Consider the following 19,747-nt stretch of genomic DNA (forward strand, 5'->3'; position numbering starts at 1 on the left):
AAATCCATTTGTGAATGTCATTTAAATGAGCAGAGTTTTCAGTATGATCAGAAAAATGGTGCATTCATGAGATGCTTGGATTAGATGAGATGTATGTTGCTGTGCCTCAAGGCTTGTGGAAACTTGCAGAGCATTTACCCTGTAATTAGGTTTCCTTCATGAGTCTCACATTTTGTTATCCTCTCCTTCATCTGCGAATGGCAAAAATTGAAAATCAGATGGATATAAATAAATAAAAATCTGAGGTATAATTGTGATGTAATTAATGCTTATTGAAGTTTTGGAAGCCAAGTAAATTTTAGCAGTTGAGCGCAAGGGAAAGGGCAGTAACACTTATCAAGATGATGTGAAAAGAATTCTGCATTAATGGATATTTAATGACAGCCCAGTGAGCGGTATAGATTTGAGCTCTTTTTGAAATATATAAAATGTTATAAACAGCAATAGAGGGAGAAATGAATAAAGTATTCAGAACATGTTTTTGCACTCCATTTTTCAAGTTCTCAACTGAAAATGCGCTGTTGTCAGGAGGAAAATAGCGGCAGGGAGGGATTCATCTCGCTTCTTAAATAACCTCTTTCTGTATACGAACCCAAGCTCAGAAAAATGCCCACTGGTGCTGAAGGCAAAGTGAATAGGAACCTTATTTCTTACCTCACTTTCCAGAAAGTAAGATATGCTGTCAACTTGGGATGATCAACAGGAGAAGAGGGCTAGAGGTACTGTGGTGTTAGTAGCAAGCAAGCCGAGGCTGTCATCGAATCATCGAATCATAAAATAGAATCACAGAATATCCTGAGTTGGAAGGGCCCCATAAGGACCATCAGGTCCAACTCCCGGCTCCACACAGGACCAGCCAAGTCAGAGCATGGGACTGAGGGCATTGTCCAGGTGCTTCTTGAAATCAGGCAAGCCCGGTGCTATGATGGGGTAGGTCTGTTCCCCCCAGGAAGACATTAAACAACCGTGGTTATAGAGGTATGACAGCAGTTAGACATCAGGTCATGGGCCAGGGCGATGCCTTTCAGAAGATGCTGCACTGTAAGCATTATACTACAAGTCTGTATTTTAAATGTAATATATATTTTGTATTTTTGAGACTCCTTGCAGAATCTGGCAGTGATGCTGCTGTTGCTGGGAGTGAAGTGGAGATATTTTGTAGCCCTTGTGCTAGTAAACTGCTGATTTGTACTGCCTGAAGTTTGCAGCTTTGCAGGCTCTTGTATTTGCTCATGCTGTTCTTAATTTAGTAGAAAAGTTAGAAGTAATGTAAACTGTATTGAAACAGAGTGCCTTTGTTTGGTTTGTCTTCTGTTCCTTGAGTGCATTTGTGAATGGGAGAGTGGACAGGCTTAATGAGGAGAATGCACTGTGATATTTCACCCTTTGTATATTTGCTCTCCCAAATATTTTTACTTAATGACTCTTTCCAAGGCTAAAAGAGGAAACTCTTTATACCAGGCTTTATGGAAAGACTTTTATAAAATAAATAACATGTGGTTTCAAGACCACTATACTTACCCCAGTGAATTTATTCAGTAACTTTCCAATTCAGATTCATTCTTGAAAACAGAAAATTGCAGGCAGAACCAAATCCCTTGAATTTTAGCTTGAGGTTTCTTCTGTAGGTCAGTTAGATGGAGGCTGCTGCTCTTCCATGTTACAGACCCAGCCCTAGCAAGGCACAGTGTGCACAGGGGCGGCTGCAGAGGCGGGAGAGGCAGAAAGGAAGAGCGCAGGCAGCACTCACACCAACACAACAGCACAGGCAGCACAAGCTTATTCCTTCCTGTAGGCTGCTCAGGGTCAGTGCTTGCTAGCAGAGCTATGAAACCCCCACTCCCGGGATGCAGAGGCACACTCAGGTTCACCAATCCCTTAAATAACAGCCTGGGCCCTTAGTATGTCTAATATCCATACCCACACCATAAGGTCTTTAACATTGGGTTTTTCCAGATGCTGGTCTTTCTGCACTATCTCACAGTGCCTTTCAAATAGTCCATAATAAGTTTCCTTGTTCCTATGAGACTGATAAACATAGATAACCTTGTTTCTCGTGTTCTTATCAGTTACAGAGTTTTGTGTGAACATTCTCAAGGTTGTGCTTGTTGTTCCTTTAGTGTTCATCTGTCAGTGACTTAGGAGTTCAGGTCTCAGAAACTCTCTCCCTTACTGCTCATTAGCGTTAGTGTATTTGTTGTTCAGGTTATTACTTCAACTCCTCCTTGCCTTTGTCTCACTGGTAAATGGAGATCCTTAAAACCCACATTATTACATTCAAGGTATTCCCTAGATAGACGATCCAAGTAGGTTTAAACATGGGGTTGAGAAGGAGTATTTTCTAATAATTCTTCACAGAATCACAAGGTTGGAAAAGACCTTTAAGATCATCAAGTCCAACTGTTGCTGTCCTGTGCTAAACCATATCCCTAAGTACCTCATCTACCCTTTTTTTAAACACATCCAGGGAAGGTGACTCAACCACCTCCCTGGAAGCCTGTTCCAGGCCCTGAGAACTCTTTCAGTGAAAATTTTTTTCCTAAAATTTAATATGAACCTGAAGTATATAGAGGGGATCAGTATATAGATCATCAGTATATAGAGGGGAGAGTAGGAGAAACAGTGTAACTTTATTAATTTTATATTAATTCACATACAGTTCTTCAGAATCTGGAAAGGATGCTTCCTCAGAGGAAGGAAAATGGAGTTAAAATACCATGGGGATGATGTAACAGCTTCAGTACTGACATTCCAGCTGATGCTTAAAGATCATGGTGATTTCTGGGGGCTTTTAAGGAAAGAAAACCTGTATAGCTGCATAGTACCTTATCTTGCATAGTTGGAGAGAGTACTTGGAGAGCAGTGGTCCCCTCATGATGATTTAAATTTTTTTATGAACTGAACTGATCCAATGAAAGATGCACCTGATGTAGGAACTTGAAAAAGAGATGTAGGTTCACTTCTAAAGGAAGAATTAATTTCCTTTACAACCCTGCAGGTGGCCAAAGGTTAGTATCAAACTGTGAGTTTATTTTTAAAAGCAGTAATACTGGTAATTTTAACTCATAGGAGAACAACAGTGTGACCAAATCAGTTAAGACCTCAGCTGATAGTTACAGTGGATTATTTTCCCTTTGTGTATCTTGTCCCAGGCTGCATTCCTTGGGGGTTACTTCCTACAGTAATGCTGTAGCCTTTGTGTCTGTCCTACCTCCAGCTCCTGCCACAATCTTCACCCCATGTCCTGAGCCGTGGCCCAGCTGGGAAAACTTTCAGGGGGCAGAAGACCCTGTGCCTTGCCCCCTCTTTTGGCAGCCCCGATTCAACTGGAGCTCTAGGCTCTGTCTTGCTCCCAGTCCCACTTTTGCAAATGATTTCTGTTGATGACACAGTAGTTAGGATTTAAGTATGTTTCATTTGTAGCTTTATAAAATAATGCTAAAAGTATTTGTAACATTGTAATAGGTTGTTGAATACTGTGTGTAGCCAACAGTTTTAGAAACAGAAAAGACCCCCCAGGGATTTTCTTTGTTATAAAGAAAAATTATTCATGATTTAAAAACAAATAATTATGTGCAATTAATAAAAATAGATGCTACTTGGTGCAACCCATTCAGTATGCTGGTAGATAAACCCACCCCTGAAAGACAGTATTTGTAGTTCGAAATCAATCAGTACATTAATTCTGGAGAAAGATTATGTCATATTTCAAAGGAAATAACTGAAGGGAAAAAGATCTTGGTGCAATACTTTGCTCTTTATTAAGTAGAGCACTTGAATAGTCCTTTGCTTTGAGGTGAAATTTGTCAGATTTCAGTGTAATTGTACAGTTGGTTTCATGTGGTGCTGGGTGAGGATGATAAAATTCTCTCACATAAAGAGTGTGCCAGCGTAGGAGCAGAATATAAAGCAAAGAGGTTGCTGGAAGAGGAGTGTTTAGCTGAACAGCAAAGAACAGTATTAGAGATGGAGAGATGTGTAAAATACATCAAGAGAGTATTGCTTTGTTAGGAAGGCTGTCTGAGCCCTTTCATAGCTATTGTGTGCAGGCAATGCTGCTGTTATGTTCCAGCTGCAGAGCTATTGAGATGAGGAGAACAGACACTGACAAGTTGTTGACAGGCATCCCTATTCAGTCTTAGCAGCAGCATCAGTCCCTCCGGCCTCACCCTGCTGCTGGTGGAGGCAAGAGCTCGCTCATTGTTTGTTTTCCTTGCACTTCAACAGCTGGATGGGCTACACTTGAAGCTTGAAGTGCCCTTCAGTGTTTTCTGAGAGTTTTACAGCAAAATCAGAGTTCTTGACTTCATCTCATTGATGTGAAAAATCAGAAAATGAAGTATCTGTGAGAAGGTTTGGGTACACCTTCTGCAGCTGTGGGTGAAGTACTACAGGCTTGGCTTAACTTCAGCTAAGCTGGAGCTTCAGCCTTGGTGCTGTAAGGGGGCTTCCAGCACCAGGCAGTGCGTCCTGCTGAAGGGTGTAATGACACAACTGCCCCAAACGCTGACCTCTTGACTGTCATGGGTCTTTTAGGCACCCTAGCAGCTTCTGACAGGAGCTGCACCCTTCGCTTGCTGAGGACTTGGGTCCTGCTGGGTACCTGGGTCTGCATGAGCAGGTGCAGATAGGTGTGGGGTTTTTCTGTCTTCTCTCAGATCTCATGTATGAGACCTGGGTGTTTCCTTAAGAATGCCTGCATTACATTAACACAGCTCAAGAGTCTGTGACCTGTCTAGATAATGAATTTCAACTCTTCAATCGTATCGCCCCTTCAAAACCAAAAGCAGCCACAGAACCTGATGAGATGCATCTTCATCAGACTTTTTTCTCTACTTTTTGCTAGGAAATACTAGCATGTTTTGCAGTGCAACTCCCATTGACTTTGCCATTAAGATTTTAGTTCACAGCTTTAAAAGTTGCTTTTAAACACCATTAACTAGCTTAATTGCAGATACAATTCTGTTGAAACTGTATTTTCAGTTAAATTAGGGTTACCCTTATCCCTTCCTCCCTCCCTCTCTTTGTGTATGCACGTACAAGTTGGGATAGAAGTGTCTGAATTCATTTGAAGAATCCCTTTGATTTCTCTAGGTTCAGAATCTGGCTCAGATGCCATCTGCACAGAAAAAAAAGTTGGTAGCTGTATTTTAATTGCTATGATTCAATATCCCTTTCTTATTAGAAGGCTGTTTGTCAGAAACAAACTATGTATACGTGTCCTACCTTGTGTCCCTTTCCTCCTTTGTTGATGAACATCACAAATTGCTTTATATAAGTTAAATGTGTGTGTGTTAAGCCAGATGGCCTACTTATCAACTTCTAAAGAAGTATTTTATCCTCAAAACATGTTCAGCGTGTTCAGATGTCAAATGAGAAAGGAATAATTTCAGTTTTGACAACTGGTTACTTTTGTTGGTTTTATTCCAACAATGAATGTCCTTTTAAGGGTCAGTTTCTTCTAGTTTGTGTTTGCTTTTAAATGAAAATACCTTTTATCCAGCTGTCTCTAAGACTTTTTCCAGTGCTTATTTAATGTTTCAGAGTGTCACTGCTCTGTTTTTCAAATGCTTTTGATGCCACCCTTCACCTATGTTAAGTAGGTCATACTAGACCTATGTGTTTGCTTTTCCCTACCTATAAAGTCAACGTTGGTTCTAACATCAGCTCTACAGATGAGGTTTGCATTGTTATCTTTATATAATTTGGTACTTGAAGAGATTACTTAATAGATTTCTAAAGCTGAATGTTAAGAGAAAAAAAACAACATAGAACAAACATAAAATAATCAAAAAGCTTTTGCTTTACTCCCTGAAGGTATTAAGTTTTGCTTATTTAATAGTAACCAATTTTGTACTTAATTTGCAGATTTAAAGAAAAAAATAGTCAGAAAATATTAATGAGTTGATTCAATTTTATCTTTCAGTTGGGAATGTTGGTTTGTTCTGGCGGTTGGAACATCGCTTGCATGTAGATTTGTTAGCTGCTATAAACAAGATAAATATTAATCTACATAGCAATATACAATCTAGCAATGGTCAAAAAGTGTCTGCTGAAACAGAATTTTGTACTCAACTGTACTTGTTCCCCCAAATCCCTTTCCATTTATTTGTTAGCAATTAATAAATAGTTCTCATTAATTCTAGTCTGTCTTTCATCCACCTATGCAGAGCAAAACCACCATGGAAGAGGGCACAGATTCATTCTGCGTGTGCTGGCTGTGTAGCTGGAAGTTAGTAATCTTGCTTTATGGGCTGGTGCCATATTTTAGAGCTGGATTTTCAGATACTAAGTTGCTTGCAAGCTGAGCAGGTAAAATAAATAAAAAAAAAACCCAAACCAAACCAACCAAAACCCCACAACCCTACAAAAACCCAACGTTTTGCATTTAAGCAGCACAAACTTGGTATGAAATCTGAGAGGAGACAACCGTGGGATGCCTCAGTGCCTTTTATTAAGTCACTTTTCAGAGCACATCTGTTCTTTAAGTTTGGGTGGAAACCAGCTCTTGAACATGTCGATGCCCTTGTATGTGAGACGCTCTGAACTTCCGAACAGCTGTGTGTATCTTTTCTGTGGCACAGCTGCCTGCTCCTATCTCCACTAAACTAACAAGAGAAAGCAAAGCACTGAGAAATGAGATCAGCTATTGTTATCAAGTAAGATATATTGGCAAATAACAGTCAGATTTTTTTGGGGAACAGAGTAATTTTTCTTCCAAATCTCAGCCACCTCAAGAACCGTTGCGTGGCAGACTGTTACCTCAGCTGTTAAACAGAAAAGGCTGGTAGCTCCATATTGTGGCATCAGTATGTAAAGGATCAATTATTAAAAAAAATCTTTGATCAAAACCTGAGGGAGGTCTTGAACATTTAAATAAAGACTTCAGATGACTCACAGGAACATGAAATTTTTACAGGAAATAGGTTTGCCATTGGCTTTTTTAATGCTCTCAGGACTAAATATGCCAGGAGATGCATTAGTTGTATTGAGTGAAACTCCTTCTTGCCTTTAGGTAAGCAAATAGAAGAGGTCAGTGAAAATTCAGGCTGGGAAAACTAAAGGAATTCATTTAATGTAAAACTGAGAGGTTATGAACTACGTACAAATTCTTTAAGAGAAAGAAAGGATACTTTTATTGTGTAAGTTGCATACAATTAAAAAGCTGAAAGAATAAATTACTATGTGAAACAAAGGTATTAATGTGTGGCAATAAACTGGTTTTTTAATACCATAGTTAACTCTCTGGGTAAGGTAAAATGAACATTTAGTCAACTGTAGAAAGAAGAGTGTCAGAGGAAGAGGGGATGTCCAGAGGTGTGGGGTGGGCAGGGAAGAATGTCTGGCTTTCAAAATGCTGGACTTTCTTTTTGTGTAGCTAAAAACTTGGCTTTTAAACTGTCTGTATCTGCATCTTTCACACATCCCTAACCTCACCAGCTAGAGCTGCCATGCTGGTTTTTTTTTTCTCCTCAACATGAGAATGAGGAATGGAAATGTTAGAATATTTCTTTCTAGTAAAAACTTGGAGTCTGGAGGGAGAAGTAAAAAGGGTGTCAGGTTTTGTTTTAAAACTCAATGGTGACAGGAAGAGGAATGAAAAAAAGAGTGTGAAAAGAAGCCAGTGGCAGATTCTTCAGAGCGAAGAACAGCAAGTAGCTTGTCCCTGTGCTAGAGGGAACTTTATCCCTGTTTTTAGCTGGTTCTCTTGTGGGTAGAAGGTGGAAATGTAGAAGGACTCAATAACCAGAACTCTTCTTTGTTTGGTTGAAAGCCAAATGATTTAGCTATATTACATGATGATGACTAAAACCATTCATCCCTGTGATTACATAGGTTATTAACCACCCTTGTTAACTACACGTGTAATTGAGGGAAAAAGAAAAGGAAGATAATTTGCAGGAAATTTGAACAAAGCTGATCAGGAAGGTCTCTAAGCTGTTAATGCCATTAATGTTGATTTAAAAAGGGTCCACAACAGTGGGAGAGTTCTGGGGGAGTTTGAGAATACTTCTGAGGAAAACAAGCTGGTAGCTCTGCCTGCAGTTAGTCTACCCCAGACTAATGGAATGACTGGCCCAGGACTGCCTTAATGAAGAACTGAATGAAAGGAATGTAATGCTTACCAGTGTGGTTTTGGGGAAAGTAGGTGTGTAGTGAACTGTGTGTATATGTTTTTTTATCAGAGCAGAATCTGGCATGTAAATACATCAGTGGAATTACAGTGAATTTCTGCACTGAAGTATTTTGATGAATAAATAAACATGGCACAAATTAAATGGAGCAAAACCTCAAGATCTGGAACATCCCAAAACAATGGTTTCTGATTAAGTAGATGTTTCTAATAGGCCCATGGTATTTGTTCCATGGGAGGTGTATTATTTATTTTTATATATATTTAGAGTGACATGGAAGAAAGCTTTCTTGCTAAGTGTTGCTCAAATGAAGCAAGCCATGTTTTAAGATATACAGAAATACAAATTTCTAGAAAGAAAAAAATTAAAATATAATTTTAGGGCTGAGAACTCTTCCCTTAGAAATACAGGTCAACAGAAAGTATTGCAGTGGGATTTTTCTGCCAGGATCAAAAGAACTGTTAGAGTTACTGAATATGTAAACAGAAATGAGAAGTTGAGGAGATAAGGAGATGTTTAGGAAAGCAGACCTAACTACTGAGACACACCTGGAGTTTACTTTCTTCACTTTTGAAAAGAGGAAGTTAAAGAGAAGTTATGATCAGCGTGTATCTTTTTAAATACCTAAACTTTGATAACAGGGGTTCCTTGAAACTGAGAGACCAATTAGATGGTTTAGGCAAGGTCTAAAAATCAAAGATAAGTAGGCTCAGACTGGTAACAGCAGTAACTACAACAGTTACTGTACACTGTGTGATGTACTGTCCTTCGGTGAAATGCTTTAAAATCTAAGTAGAATGTTCTTCTAAACCAGGATATGACCACTGCAGACCTACAGACTGTGTTCTGCTAGTGAGGCACATTGATGCCTTCACCTCTCCTGTTTCCTAAGTCCATGAACCTGTGGTTGTTGATCTATCCAAACCGCTTCTTAAACAACATCTAGATAATCTGCATTTAGCCACTGACCAAAACTTGCATGTACCATGCTGCTGACCTAACACCATAAAATGGATGTTCCGTGACACTCCTTGGTTTTGGGCTAAAGAGGCAGGAAGCATTTCCTTAGAATTTGAACTGAAACAAATTATTGCATTGATTTTTGGTTAAACTTTCTTTCATCCTGTTGATAGCCTGGAAAGAACATGACAAGATCTTGGGCGCAAAGGAGAGCGATTCAGTCAAAATGCAACAGAAAATTTGGGCGCTTGACTTCACCATTGTGGATAAAAGATCCTTTAATCAGATTGTGGTGGTTTAGAGCTTTATCTGACAGCCTCGTGGTGCTATGTTATGAAGTTATGCTGTAACAGAGTGTCAGCCAGTAATATATAGAATTAAGTATCCATACCTTGAAACATAATCTTTTGTTTTCCTGCTCTAGTAAATTGGATTTTCCATCTCTAAATTATATGCTACTTTTACAAGTAATGATTTATAGCTTGGATAGAGCAGTGATAAAATCTGGTATTCTTATTATGTTACCATTCAGGTATTCCAAGAAAATACATTTTTCTTCCCATCTGTGAAAACTGATGATGGTCAGCTTAGAAGTTACAGATAATTACAGACTTACCTGTAGATGAACAGAATCTATTAACATCAAATAAATCAATATCCAACTGTTTGACTGGTTCAACTTTGCCTCGTTTGATTACTTTTTACAGCTGTCTCCCTGTACGCTGCCCATGTGTGTTACTTCTCCTTAGCAGCAGCGATGTGAGAACGAATGGCATCGTAATTAAAATCCTCGTCTGAGGCTGGAGATGTGTGTTCCTAGCTGTGCTGTAGCATTTCTTTGTAACTGAAGGCAAGGTAGTTAATTTCTGAGTTTTATGTAGTCGTATAAAAGGGCGTCTTTATTATGTGAGGATATTACCTTGGCACAGTAGAATATACAGTTGTCCTCTAGGTAATAGCAGATAAGGTCCTGACTGGGGATAAGTATTTAAGCATTTGCTCAGCATGCTGTATGTACTTACACGTGTGCTTGAAGCTGTGTATAAATTTAAGTGGTGCTGTAAGAGGATTGTTTTCCAGAATTGAAGCCTAATTTAAAGCCTGATTGCTGTTCCTGTGTTAGCAAGTGAAATAGCCCAGTAAGAGCAAGATAGCAGGGTAAGATGGTTGGTACTGAGAGCCAGATTTCATGCTATGTGGTGGTGTGGTGTACTGGAATAGTTCTTCAGTAGCTTGGAACTGCATCCCTTTGAGGGAAGTAGTTCCCCTACTCTGTATTCATGACATCCTGTGCCCTGCCACTATCCCCAGCACAAGTAGAGTTGGTGGCCCTGTGAGGAGAGGTGAGGGCAGCTGGATTTGTTCAGCTTGGAGCAGAGACAGCTTTGGGGGGACCTGACAGTAGCCCCTGGTGCTTACAAAGAGGTCATGGAAGAGATGGAGATGGAATCAGGCTCTTCACAGGGGTGCAAAGCAATTGGGGAAGAGATGATGGCCATAAGTTGAACCAAGAGTCTCAGCATGGATGTGAGATAAACTTTCTGTGTGGGGACAGCCAGGTGGTGGCACAAGCTGCCCAGAGATGATGTACAGTCTTCGGCTGAGGGAGTTTGACCTGGCTAGATGAGGCCCTGCACAGTCGGGCCTGAGCTCAGAGCCAGCTCTGCTGTGAGCAGGATGTTGAGTCAGAGATTCCCTGGTGTCACTCCTATTTGGAATGATCCTGAGACCCTGTGAATGCCCAGTGTTGATTGGCATGTATTAGCTGTGTTCCTGAAGACTCTGGTAGTGGGCTGCTTGAGGACATTGGCTCCTGAAATGCACTGCTAACTCCACCTCAGTGCCAACGTAGATGCACCCTATGCAAAATCTGCTTTTGTTTTCCATTGACAAGGAACCAAATCCCCTCTCTCTCCCCCTCAAATAAAGAGGGGAAAACAAAAGAGGGAAAAAAAGGAGATCTTGATGGCATCTCCTGTTGATTGTTGCCGTCTTAGGTTTCTTTTGTACTCCTGATTTCCATCCTTGCACCTATTAACTAAACCATTTAAAAACTGAGTGGGTGAAAGTGGAAAATTGAAGTAAAATCACTTGAAAAACGTAAGTTAAAATGATTGTAAATTAATACAAATTTGACTTGGAAGAGAAGGAATTGTAACATGGATGACCATGTTATGACCATGAGGTCATGAGACATAGGTGTAGCTTGTTGGAGAGCAGACTGCCTGTGTCTGTAGCAAACAGTTCTTAGTCCTGGTGGCTTCTCTTGCCCCATGTGATGTCCTTGTGTCCTTAAATGTACACTTTTTTTTTAATTGCTTTTTCTTACTTTAACAGCCCTGAAAGGTATGACAGCTGTGTTGTATCTGTCTACAGTGGTGGGGTTTTTGTTTTGTTTCATAGCTTGGGTTGAACGCCCTGGTGTGTAGCTGTGAGCATACTGCAGTGTTTGTACCAGGCAGCTTTGCACACAGCATTGGAGAACTGTGTAAGCAGAGACACAAACCTCTTGTAGTTCTGTCCCTGTCTTTTGGGAGGGACATGAATTCTATCTGTTTCGTTTTCCTTTGGTTGGTATTACTCGGAAAGTGAAAGTAAGTTCTGCTACTTGGTCAGTTGGGAGAATAGAAAATGGCAAATACCAGATAAATGAAGGAGACTGAATTTAGACACCGATTTTTAAAATCTTGGTGGTTGTGTTCTCCATTTCCCAAGTCTGCACTCAAACACACTGCTTTTCCAAGCAACTCTGGTACCTACCAGTATGGTTTGGTAGCATGATCATCATTACATGGTACCAGGACTGCTGGAGCTGTATGTTTCTTGTTACTCCCACAAGTGAGCTGAAACTTTGACTGGTCTTCAGCCTTCTCTGTGTTGAGGTGTTGCCTGTGGACTGATGTTAAAGTAATGCCCCCTATTTCTGTGGACTCAGTTGTAAATGTGCTGATGCCAGCAACGGCCATACTGCTCAGAGAAATGGAGCTGTACTCCATGAGCATTTTTATGCTAACATAAGAAAGTTTCAACACTGATGTCATCCACATCACTAAAACAAAAGAAGAGGGAGCAGTGTGCTTTTCTAGCAGGCATGTGCCCTCACCTGAATTTCTGTCCTTGCTTTATGAAATTGCTAATTTAAAGTATGTTCAATTGCAAATAAAAGATTATCCTTTGGTTGGTTTAAAAATAAACCGATCCAAATAAGAACAACAACAACAACAAACCCAGCAATAAATGTCAATTGAATTGAAGATCTTGGCCATTTTTGTGTGCTCAGAAATCTGGCAGGCATCTTTGAATGAATTGTGTTTTGCCTGTTTTACTGTAGCGGAATCCCTTTGGTGGAGAGAACTTAATGTTATGGTTTCTGAATTGATGCGATTCCTAAGCAAATGCTATTTGCTTAGGAATGCTAGAGAGTTTGCTTACAAACACTAGAGCATTTGTAATAAAGGAGGTACAAAAACTAGGGAGAACACATTTTGGCTTTCACTCCCCAGTTGCTTTAGCAATGCTGAAGTTAGGAAAATTATCATTTTAGTTTGTGAAATGGAATGGGTTTCATATTAAGCCACTGAGAAATAAGAAAAGTTGGATCTCTTGGTGCCACTTTAAGTCTCTTGTTTTAGAGACAAGTACTCTCTAAAACAAGTGACTTGTCAAAACACTTCGCTGTATCATTCCTGAATGACGTCTTAGTGAAGGTGAAATGTGAGTTTGAATCATTCTTGTATTTTTATTTCCTGTAAGAGCAAGAAGAATGAACAATATCTCAAAAAGATCTTTTTATTTATCTTTTTTCCTCAGTAACATGTCGGGTGAATACCATCAATATAGCATGTGTGCATTAAAATATGTAGGTGGCTCAATTTTAAACTTAAAATATTAAAAGAAAAAAACAGGAATTTCCTTTAACACTGTGCATCTTTTTTGTTTTAGGAGAAAAGGCTAAAAGAAAAGGCAGCAAGGAGAGAAGCCAGGAACAAGAATGCACAGGTAAGGTTTTCTGTTGTTTTGATCAAACTACTGATGTGGGTTTGAAACTGTCTTTTAATTATTTCATTCCTTCCCTTAATAAGCAGTGTCATGATTGATGTCTCTTTAAAGAAGTCTTCTGTTTGCTTGCCTTATTTCCTTGCTCTGATGTGGTTATAGTGATGTGCTGTGGAAGGATACGGAGAAAGTACGAATATATGTGTGTGTGTGTGTGTGTATAAATACATAAAATGTATGGAAACCTTCTGGAATCGCAGCCTCTTTATTCTGTATATCTAGTGAGTTGCAATTTCAGCTGCAATGCTGATGCATTTATTTATTTTTTTTCTGAATACTTGGTCATGTTTATGATTTTTTTTGTGTGTGTGTGTCAAATCCCATTTAATCCTGTTTCTGCTGAACCTTTTCTTTAGACAGTTAGACATTGGGATATATTCCTTCCCCTTCTAAGACCCACAAATCAAACCTTCACTATTGCGTTATTTGCATGTACATTACTAATATCCTGGAGGCTGTTCCAGTTGCTCAGATTGCTTGGTTTGTGATAAACTTGAGATTTCGTTCAGCTGCAGTGGTTTTCCAGAACATGGACAGAGCTGTGCTTGCCATTTCTAACCCCACATCTCCTTATCCTACACATGAATAGTTATGATTTGTTCTTGGCAGTTAGCACATACCTTACTCCCTTGAGAAAATTGATAATGTTCTTTGTCCAATTTTTGCAAGCTGGCCATGCGCTGGGAGGCTTAAGGATAGGAAGATGCCTCATTCTGTTCTTCTGAAGTGGAAAGTAATTACAGTTTAAAATGAAAAGCCTGGTTATACTAAGTATTAAGTATGATTCTGTCTTGAGAGATGGCAAGCTATGAGAGCTGTTGGCATCATCACTCCCCAATCAAGCAATAGAAATTTTCTGCATGTAATTGAATGTATAGAGAGGCATACTTTTTAATGTATTGAGCAAGCATTTTAAGAAAATTATGGAATGAATGATTAACAAACATCTTAATATAGGGAGAAAACACTGATCAAATCAGGCAGTATTGCATTCATAAATGTCACTTGTTAAATTTCCCTCTTTTTAGGGAATAAAAAAAATCCTCCAATGTCACATTATTCAGCAGCTGGTGGAAAAAACCTCATTCCTTTCAAAGGGATCTGCTTGCTGATGTACTCCTGTCCTATTCTTTGCCAAGGAGATGAATCTCTCTTCCCTGTTGGAAAATGTATATTGTATATTGAGGAAAGATCAGTATATCAGTATATTGAGGAAAGATCTGGCTGGGGGGGGTGTGTGTCTGTGAGAACAGGTTAAATGTGGAGCCTCATCCTCAAATGTGGAGCCTCATCCTCAGAAATGCGTAAGATGAAGTCACAATTTGATGGACTTCTGCCTCTCTTCTTCCTCTCTTCTCTTGCACTCAGAAAGCTGATTTACTGCAGCCCTGGTTGAGTGTGAGATTGGCATATGCTTTCTTTGAGAGTACCAACTGTGCAAACCTGCTATTACTTAATTTTATTCTTGAAGCACTTAGCTCACTCTCTGCAAGAAGGTGCAAACCTCAAGAGCTGACATGTCTCCTCAATGAAAACCACTGGACTTTTTCTCTTGTTTATAGGCTATTTTTGCCAGAACTGTGTGTAGCCAAGTCCTGTCATTTTCAGTGGGGCTTAGTTGAAGGGAAAATGCTTCCACTGGGAGAGGCTGCCAGCTTGGAGCAGGACTGTTCATGCCTGGAAGTGGAAGGGAGCAGTAGACGGTAGATAAAGGTGGCAGTTTCCGTCTGCTGGGTGTCTGAGGAATTAATTAAGAACGCTCCTTGCTTCACAGGATCTTAGAGATGAAGCCACAGTAGCTGAAGCTCTCCATAGTCCGTGTGGGATATGACTCAAGCAGCTCCTAGGAGACACACAGGAAAAAAAAAAGGAATGAAACAGTAAAATACAGAAACTTTTGAAGCAGAAACTAGTGTAGAAGATATATGCTGCCTAAATCAGAAGTTAAAAACATTCACATTTTCACTACTGCTTCAGAATACAGCTTGTGACCTGCTTGCTTTGCCACACACCACCCCTTTGACAATTAGTAGCGTTCCCTTGACAGGGAAGGCAATAAGCAGAACCAATAAAGCAGAAAAGGTATTTAGCTATATTAATGCAGTTTAGCAGCTGGATAAAAGGTCAAGATCAAAATTATGATCATCTAGTCACATCAAAGCAGCTGTGGTCACATCTACCTACGTTATTCCTCTTGTTTTATTAACTGTGTCTCTCTCACCTTATCAACTCCTTGGGTTCCAGAGTTTTACTTACTGTCTGTCACTAGCACACAGCACACCGGATCTCACATGGTCGAAAAGTCAATTTACTTTCCCATTCTAAGCTTTAAATAAAAATTCTTCAATTACGACTTCTGCATCTCTGCTTTAGTGTAATTCTTGTCCAGTTGTTGGTTGTGCCCTGTTGTGATACTCTCTAGTTTTAGGATTTATCTCTCCTGTACATGTTCATCCCTTTCCTGTGCCAGGTATCTTGACTTCATTTTTCATTTACTCTACATAATAATTTTTTAACTCATGGCCTGCTCTTTTGAATAACAACTTTATTTAGTTTTATACCCCCATATTGCTTTGGGAAGGAGGGGGAGTATCTCCACTTAGGTTGTGGTGGTGGGGTGGTTTTTTTCCCTTTCATTTCAAATTTTAATGCCTTGCATGAGGACAGTTCTTTACCTGTAAGCCGTCGAAAAGGAAAGGTCACAGGAGAGATGGGCCTTTTTCTGGTACCACAGGAGCAATTGCAGGGAAGGTTTTGCTCAGCCTTTGCCACACCTGGACAGGGCAGGCTCCCTGCATCTGGAATTGAACAACCAAATTGTCCACTGAATGTGCTTGAGCAGGGAATGAGATGAGCAGGTAGCTGTGATGTTATTGACTCCACCGTGGATAAATCCCCGTGCAATAAATAGAGTAAGAAGTGAGAGTTCTTAAAGGATGCTTTGGAGAAAGTATGTCTTGGAACTTATGCTCATTAACGAAATTTGGGTGCAAAAAACTGTGAAAACAGATAAGGGAAGGTTTCTATTCCTGTTGGAAAAAAAAGGGAAACTTTTTTTGGGGAAATTTTTTTTATCATCAGATATTTAGTTGTTTCCTGGTTTTTACAAATATTTACAAAAAAATGCAGTGTTTTAAGATGAAAAAAAGACAAATCCTTTGGCCTCACTCAGTGCTGATACAATTGCAGTCTTCAAGCCTGCAAGCAAATTTTGATCCTGTTTGCTTGAAGGTGGTCTAGAGAAAATTAGGCAACTGTGTTGTCTTTTGACCAAGAAGTAAAGCTTTGTGCAGAAGCAGCAGTAACATGGACAGCTGCTCCAAGGCAGTATCTGGTGGTTACTTGGTGAAACCAGGCCCTAGCCTCAAGCAGTGCTTCATGCAGAGCTCCACTCTTGACTTTGTTCTTTTACTTCTGGTAATCTATCAAATACTGATTTCCTAGTATACATAAAGGACATTTATTTTAGATTTCAACCAGTGTTTAAAGGCCCTTGCTCTGCAGGCAGCTGTTAGCTGCCATGAAGCTAAACAGGACTGTGTTTTGTCTTTACTGAGTTTAGTGTTTTGCTTTCCTGATGCCTTAGAGCAGTATTGATGTGTTAAAAATGATAAAGTTTTAGGTTTTTTTAAATAATATAATTTTTGTGGGAAAGGCATTTTTCCAGGAGCAGCTGAACAGGTCTGTGGGTCAAGGTGGGGGGGCAAAGTGGGAGTCAGGAGAAGGTGCTGTTTTCTGCCCCAGCACTGATGTGATTTGTGATCCTATCAGCTTACAACACCACGCCAGAAGTAATAACTAAAGAAGGCATCTGTATCTGGTAGAAGTAGTTTGGACAGCAGCTGTAAGCAGTGCCGGGGAGTAAAACTTGCTCAGTCACGACAGTTTGGTGCATCGATCCGGCCATTGGTGGTCCTGTAGCAGTTACACCATGCTGGTGTCCAAAGTGAAACAGAAAAACCTGAAGAAGGGCTCATTAGCAGGTATGAGGCTGTTTATCCAACATCCATAAGAAAGATGTAGCATGCTGAAAACCTAGGGAAATCCAGCTTGAACACATACTCCTTAGTGAGACCGTTTTTCTGTTTTAGATAAGAATGAAGATGACAAATCATTGGAATAAAGCTGAGGATGGGAATTGTTATCAGGCCAGGAACTGACCAAGCACTTGGTTGTCAGGGGCACTTTTTCATAGAAATGAATTCTTACTGATTAACTGCAGAGCACTAATTGATAAACAGCAACAGCAGTGTAATAGCTGCGCTTTAACTTTTTTCATGTTCTCTCTCTCTCCCCTGCTCTTTCCCGAAAATATTTTGCTACTTCCAGAGGAATTAGTATTTGTGTATAAGATTTTTACATATCTTCCAAAATACATACTTGATGTGCTTTATATATATATATGTATAGAGTTCTATCTATATATAATTTAAGGTCTTCAGTCAGTCACAATGAAGTTAGGAATCTTTCTACTCTGTTATGAAGGGATTTATTTGAGCACATTTACAAAACACCTGGGTGAGCAGAAGGCACATACTTATATGATGGGTCCAGGCATTGATATCGGCATGTATTGCATCACTGCAAGTTATAATCCTCAATATAGCATTGTGGTTTCTGCATCTTGTGCCGTGCTCTGTTGAGATTTTAACCAGAAAAACACATAAAAAGACCATTTTCTTATAATCTCTAGTACCCTTCATGGGATTTGAGGTACAGTGGCTGAATGTAGCTCAAGAAATCTTTGCACTGAGGGGAAAATTCAAACAAGAAAGGAGAGAATCCCATATCTTGGGTAGCTAATGCTAGTAATCCTCTGGGAGAAATATAGTATTAAAAATACAATGAAAATTCTGCATCCACTCTATCATTCCTGTGTTTACTAGAACTGACTTCTGTTACCTGACAGCGCTGCTTCTGCCTTGAATATCCCTGTCCTTGAGGTGTAGCCCACGACCTGGTGTTTAGGCTGAAGGTTCTAGATGTGAGCAGTAACTTCAGTGTGGAAAGGTGTTTGCAGGAGCGAAGAAGGAATTTGGTCTGTGCCTCTTGTCACTACAGATTCCCAAATCCCTTTGGTCACTTTGTCACTAAGTGTTCTCGGGAAGGTCTCATGGGATGCCCTGCCCACTGATTGGTGATGGTGAAGGTGCTTTCTGGATCACCTCTCATGGATGGTGTTGAGAAGCTGTTGCTTAGCTTCCTGAAGTTTCTGGAGCTGAAGGAGGGGGTCAGGCCTAGATCCTTCTGGTGGTCTGTAGGATGTAGAGATTGTAGAGTTTATTTTGTACATACAAGACCTCAGGAAAGGGTTGTGTTCTCTTGATATTACAGCCATAAGACAGGCTACATCTTGCTGCTGCTGTGTGATAGTTGCAAAGGGCTTAAAGTTGTTTTTCTTCAATAATTATTCTTCATTCTACAAATCACAAAGAACAGCAAAAAAAAAAAATTAAGCAATTGAACTCCAGAAGTATCTCTCTGTGAGGAGTTTACATCTGAAATTACCACGTGAATTAGATCCCTTTTATTAAGTCAAACTTCTTTCTTAAAACAATTTAATTAACCTTGGTTTAGAAGTAGCTCTGGTCTGTTAGCTCTTATGTTCTGTACGCATACCCAGAGAGTGTAAGTAGCTTTATTTATTCATTGCAAGTTTGTTTTTGTATTGTTCTTAATTTCTTTGAGACCCTCTGTAGATAAACAGAGCAATTTGGAATATTGACATTTTAACTTACTAATTTAGTCATTTCAAACAGGTTTCATAAGGCAGAATCAGAGTTTCAAGTTCAAGCTGTTAAATGGAAGATAAAGAAATTGCTGATTCTGAACTACTTGTATTCTGAAAGATTTTAAAAATCAATGTATTCTATAATTATGTTTCTATTTGAAAATGGGTACGATGTGCCTGTATAGAAATGTTAACCCGTATTTTCCTTTTTGAAAATAACACGTTGATGATTCCAGTTAATAAAACACAGCAAATTAGGTGAGGCTGTAGTAAGTCCTGCCTTTTCTGCAATTAAGGATGTATGTGACTAAACCAATATTTCTGTATCATAACCCTGAAGGAGTAACAAGGAAGAATTCTGGTGGATTGATTTGCCAATTATGCATGCTTCTGTGACCCTTTTCATTGCGGCCACCAGCACACTGAGAGTTTTAAATACATTTATCAGATTAACCATTTAAACTAATTGGCCGTAGCTATAACAATTGCACTTTGTGAGTATGGTATTCACAACTGTTGTTTTTAATCATATGTGGTATGTGATGACAGACTGCTGCTCTGCATGAAGTACACTTGTGATTCATCAGTCCCAGAGGTGACTTCTTCATAGTCCTGGCAGAAGCATAGATTGGACTGTGGGCATCATCCGTGCCCTCTTATCCCCTGAAGGTCTCTTGGCATGAGGTAGATGCACAGCGGGCCAAGAGAAATGCTTTTTCATTACAGTGTCTGACATAGCTATACCCTGTGCTTTGGTTTGTGTTTGCTTTTGAATTTATGGTAAGGAGAGGAAGCTTCTTTTTTCTTTAATGTTGTGTTGTTTTTCCAGTTTTGGGGAGGTTGCAGTTCTAGGGGAGTTCTTGTA

General features: G+C 39.6%; 1 protein-coding gene across 1 annotated transcript in view; it reads left to right on the plus strand.

Moving 5' to 3' along the window:
* DDX10 (DEAD-box helicase 10) overlaps positions 1-19,747 on the plus strand; it is a gene marked incomplete at its 5' end in the record, with an annotated part of 192,939 nt that overhangs the window by 123,373 nt on the left and 49,819 nt on the right. Inside the window, one exon of the mRNA XM_084278626.1 lies at positions 13,038-13,094. Coding sequence (XP_084134752.1) covers positions 13,038-13,094 — 57 coding nt within the window. The remainder of the gene's footprint in view (positions 1-13,037; positions 13,095-19,747) is intronic.

The sequence above is a fragment of the Gallinula chloropus genome, assembly GCF_964237585.1.
Source record: "Gallinula chloropus genome assembly, chromosome: 1".
NCBI lineage: Eukaryota > Metazoa > Chordata > Aves > Gruiformes > Rallidae > Gallinula > Gallinula chloropus.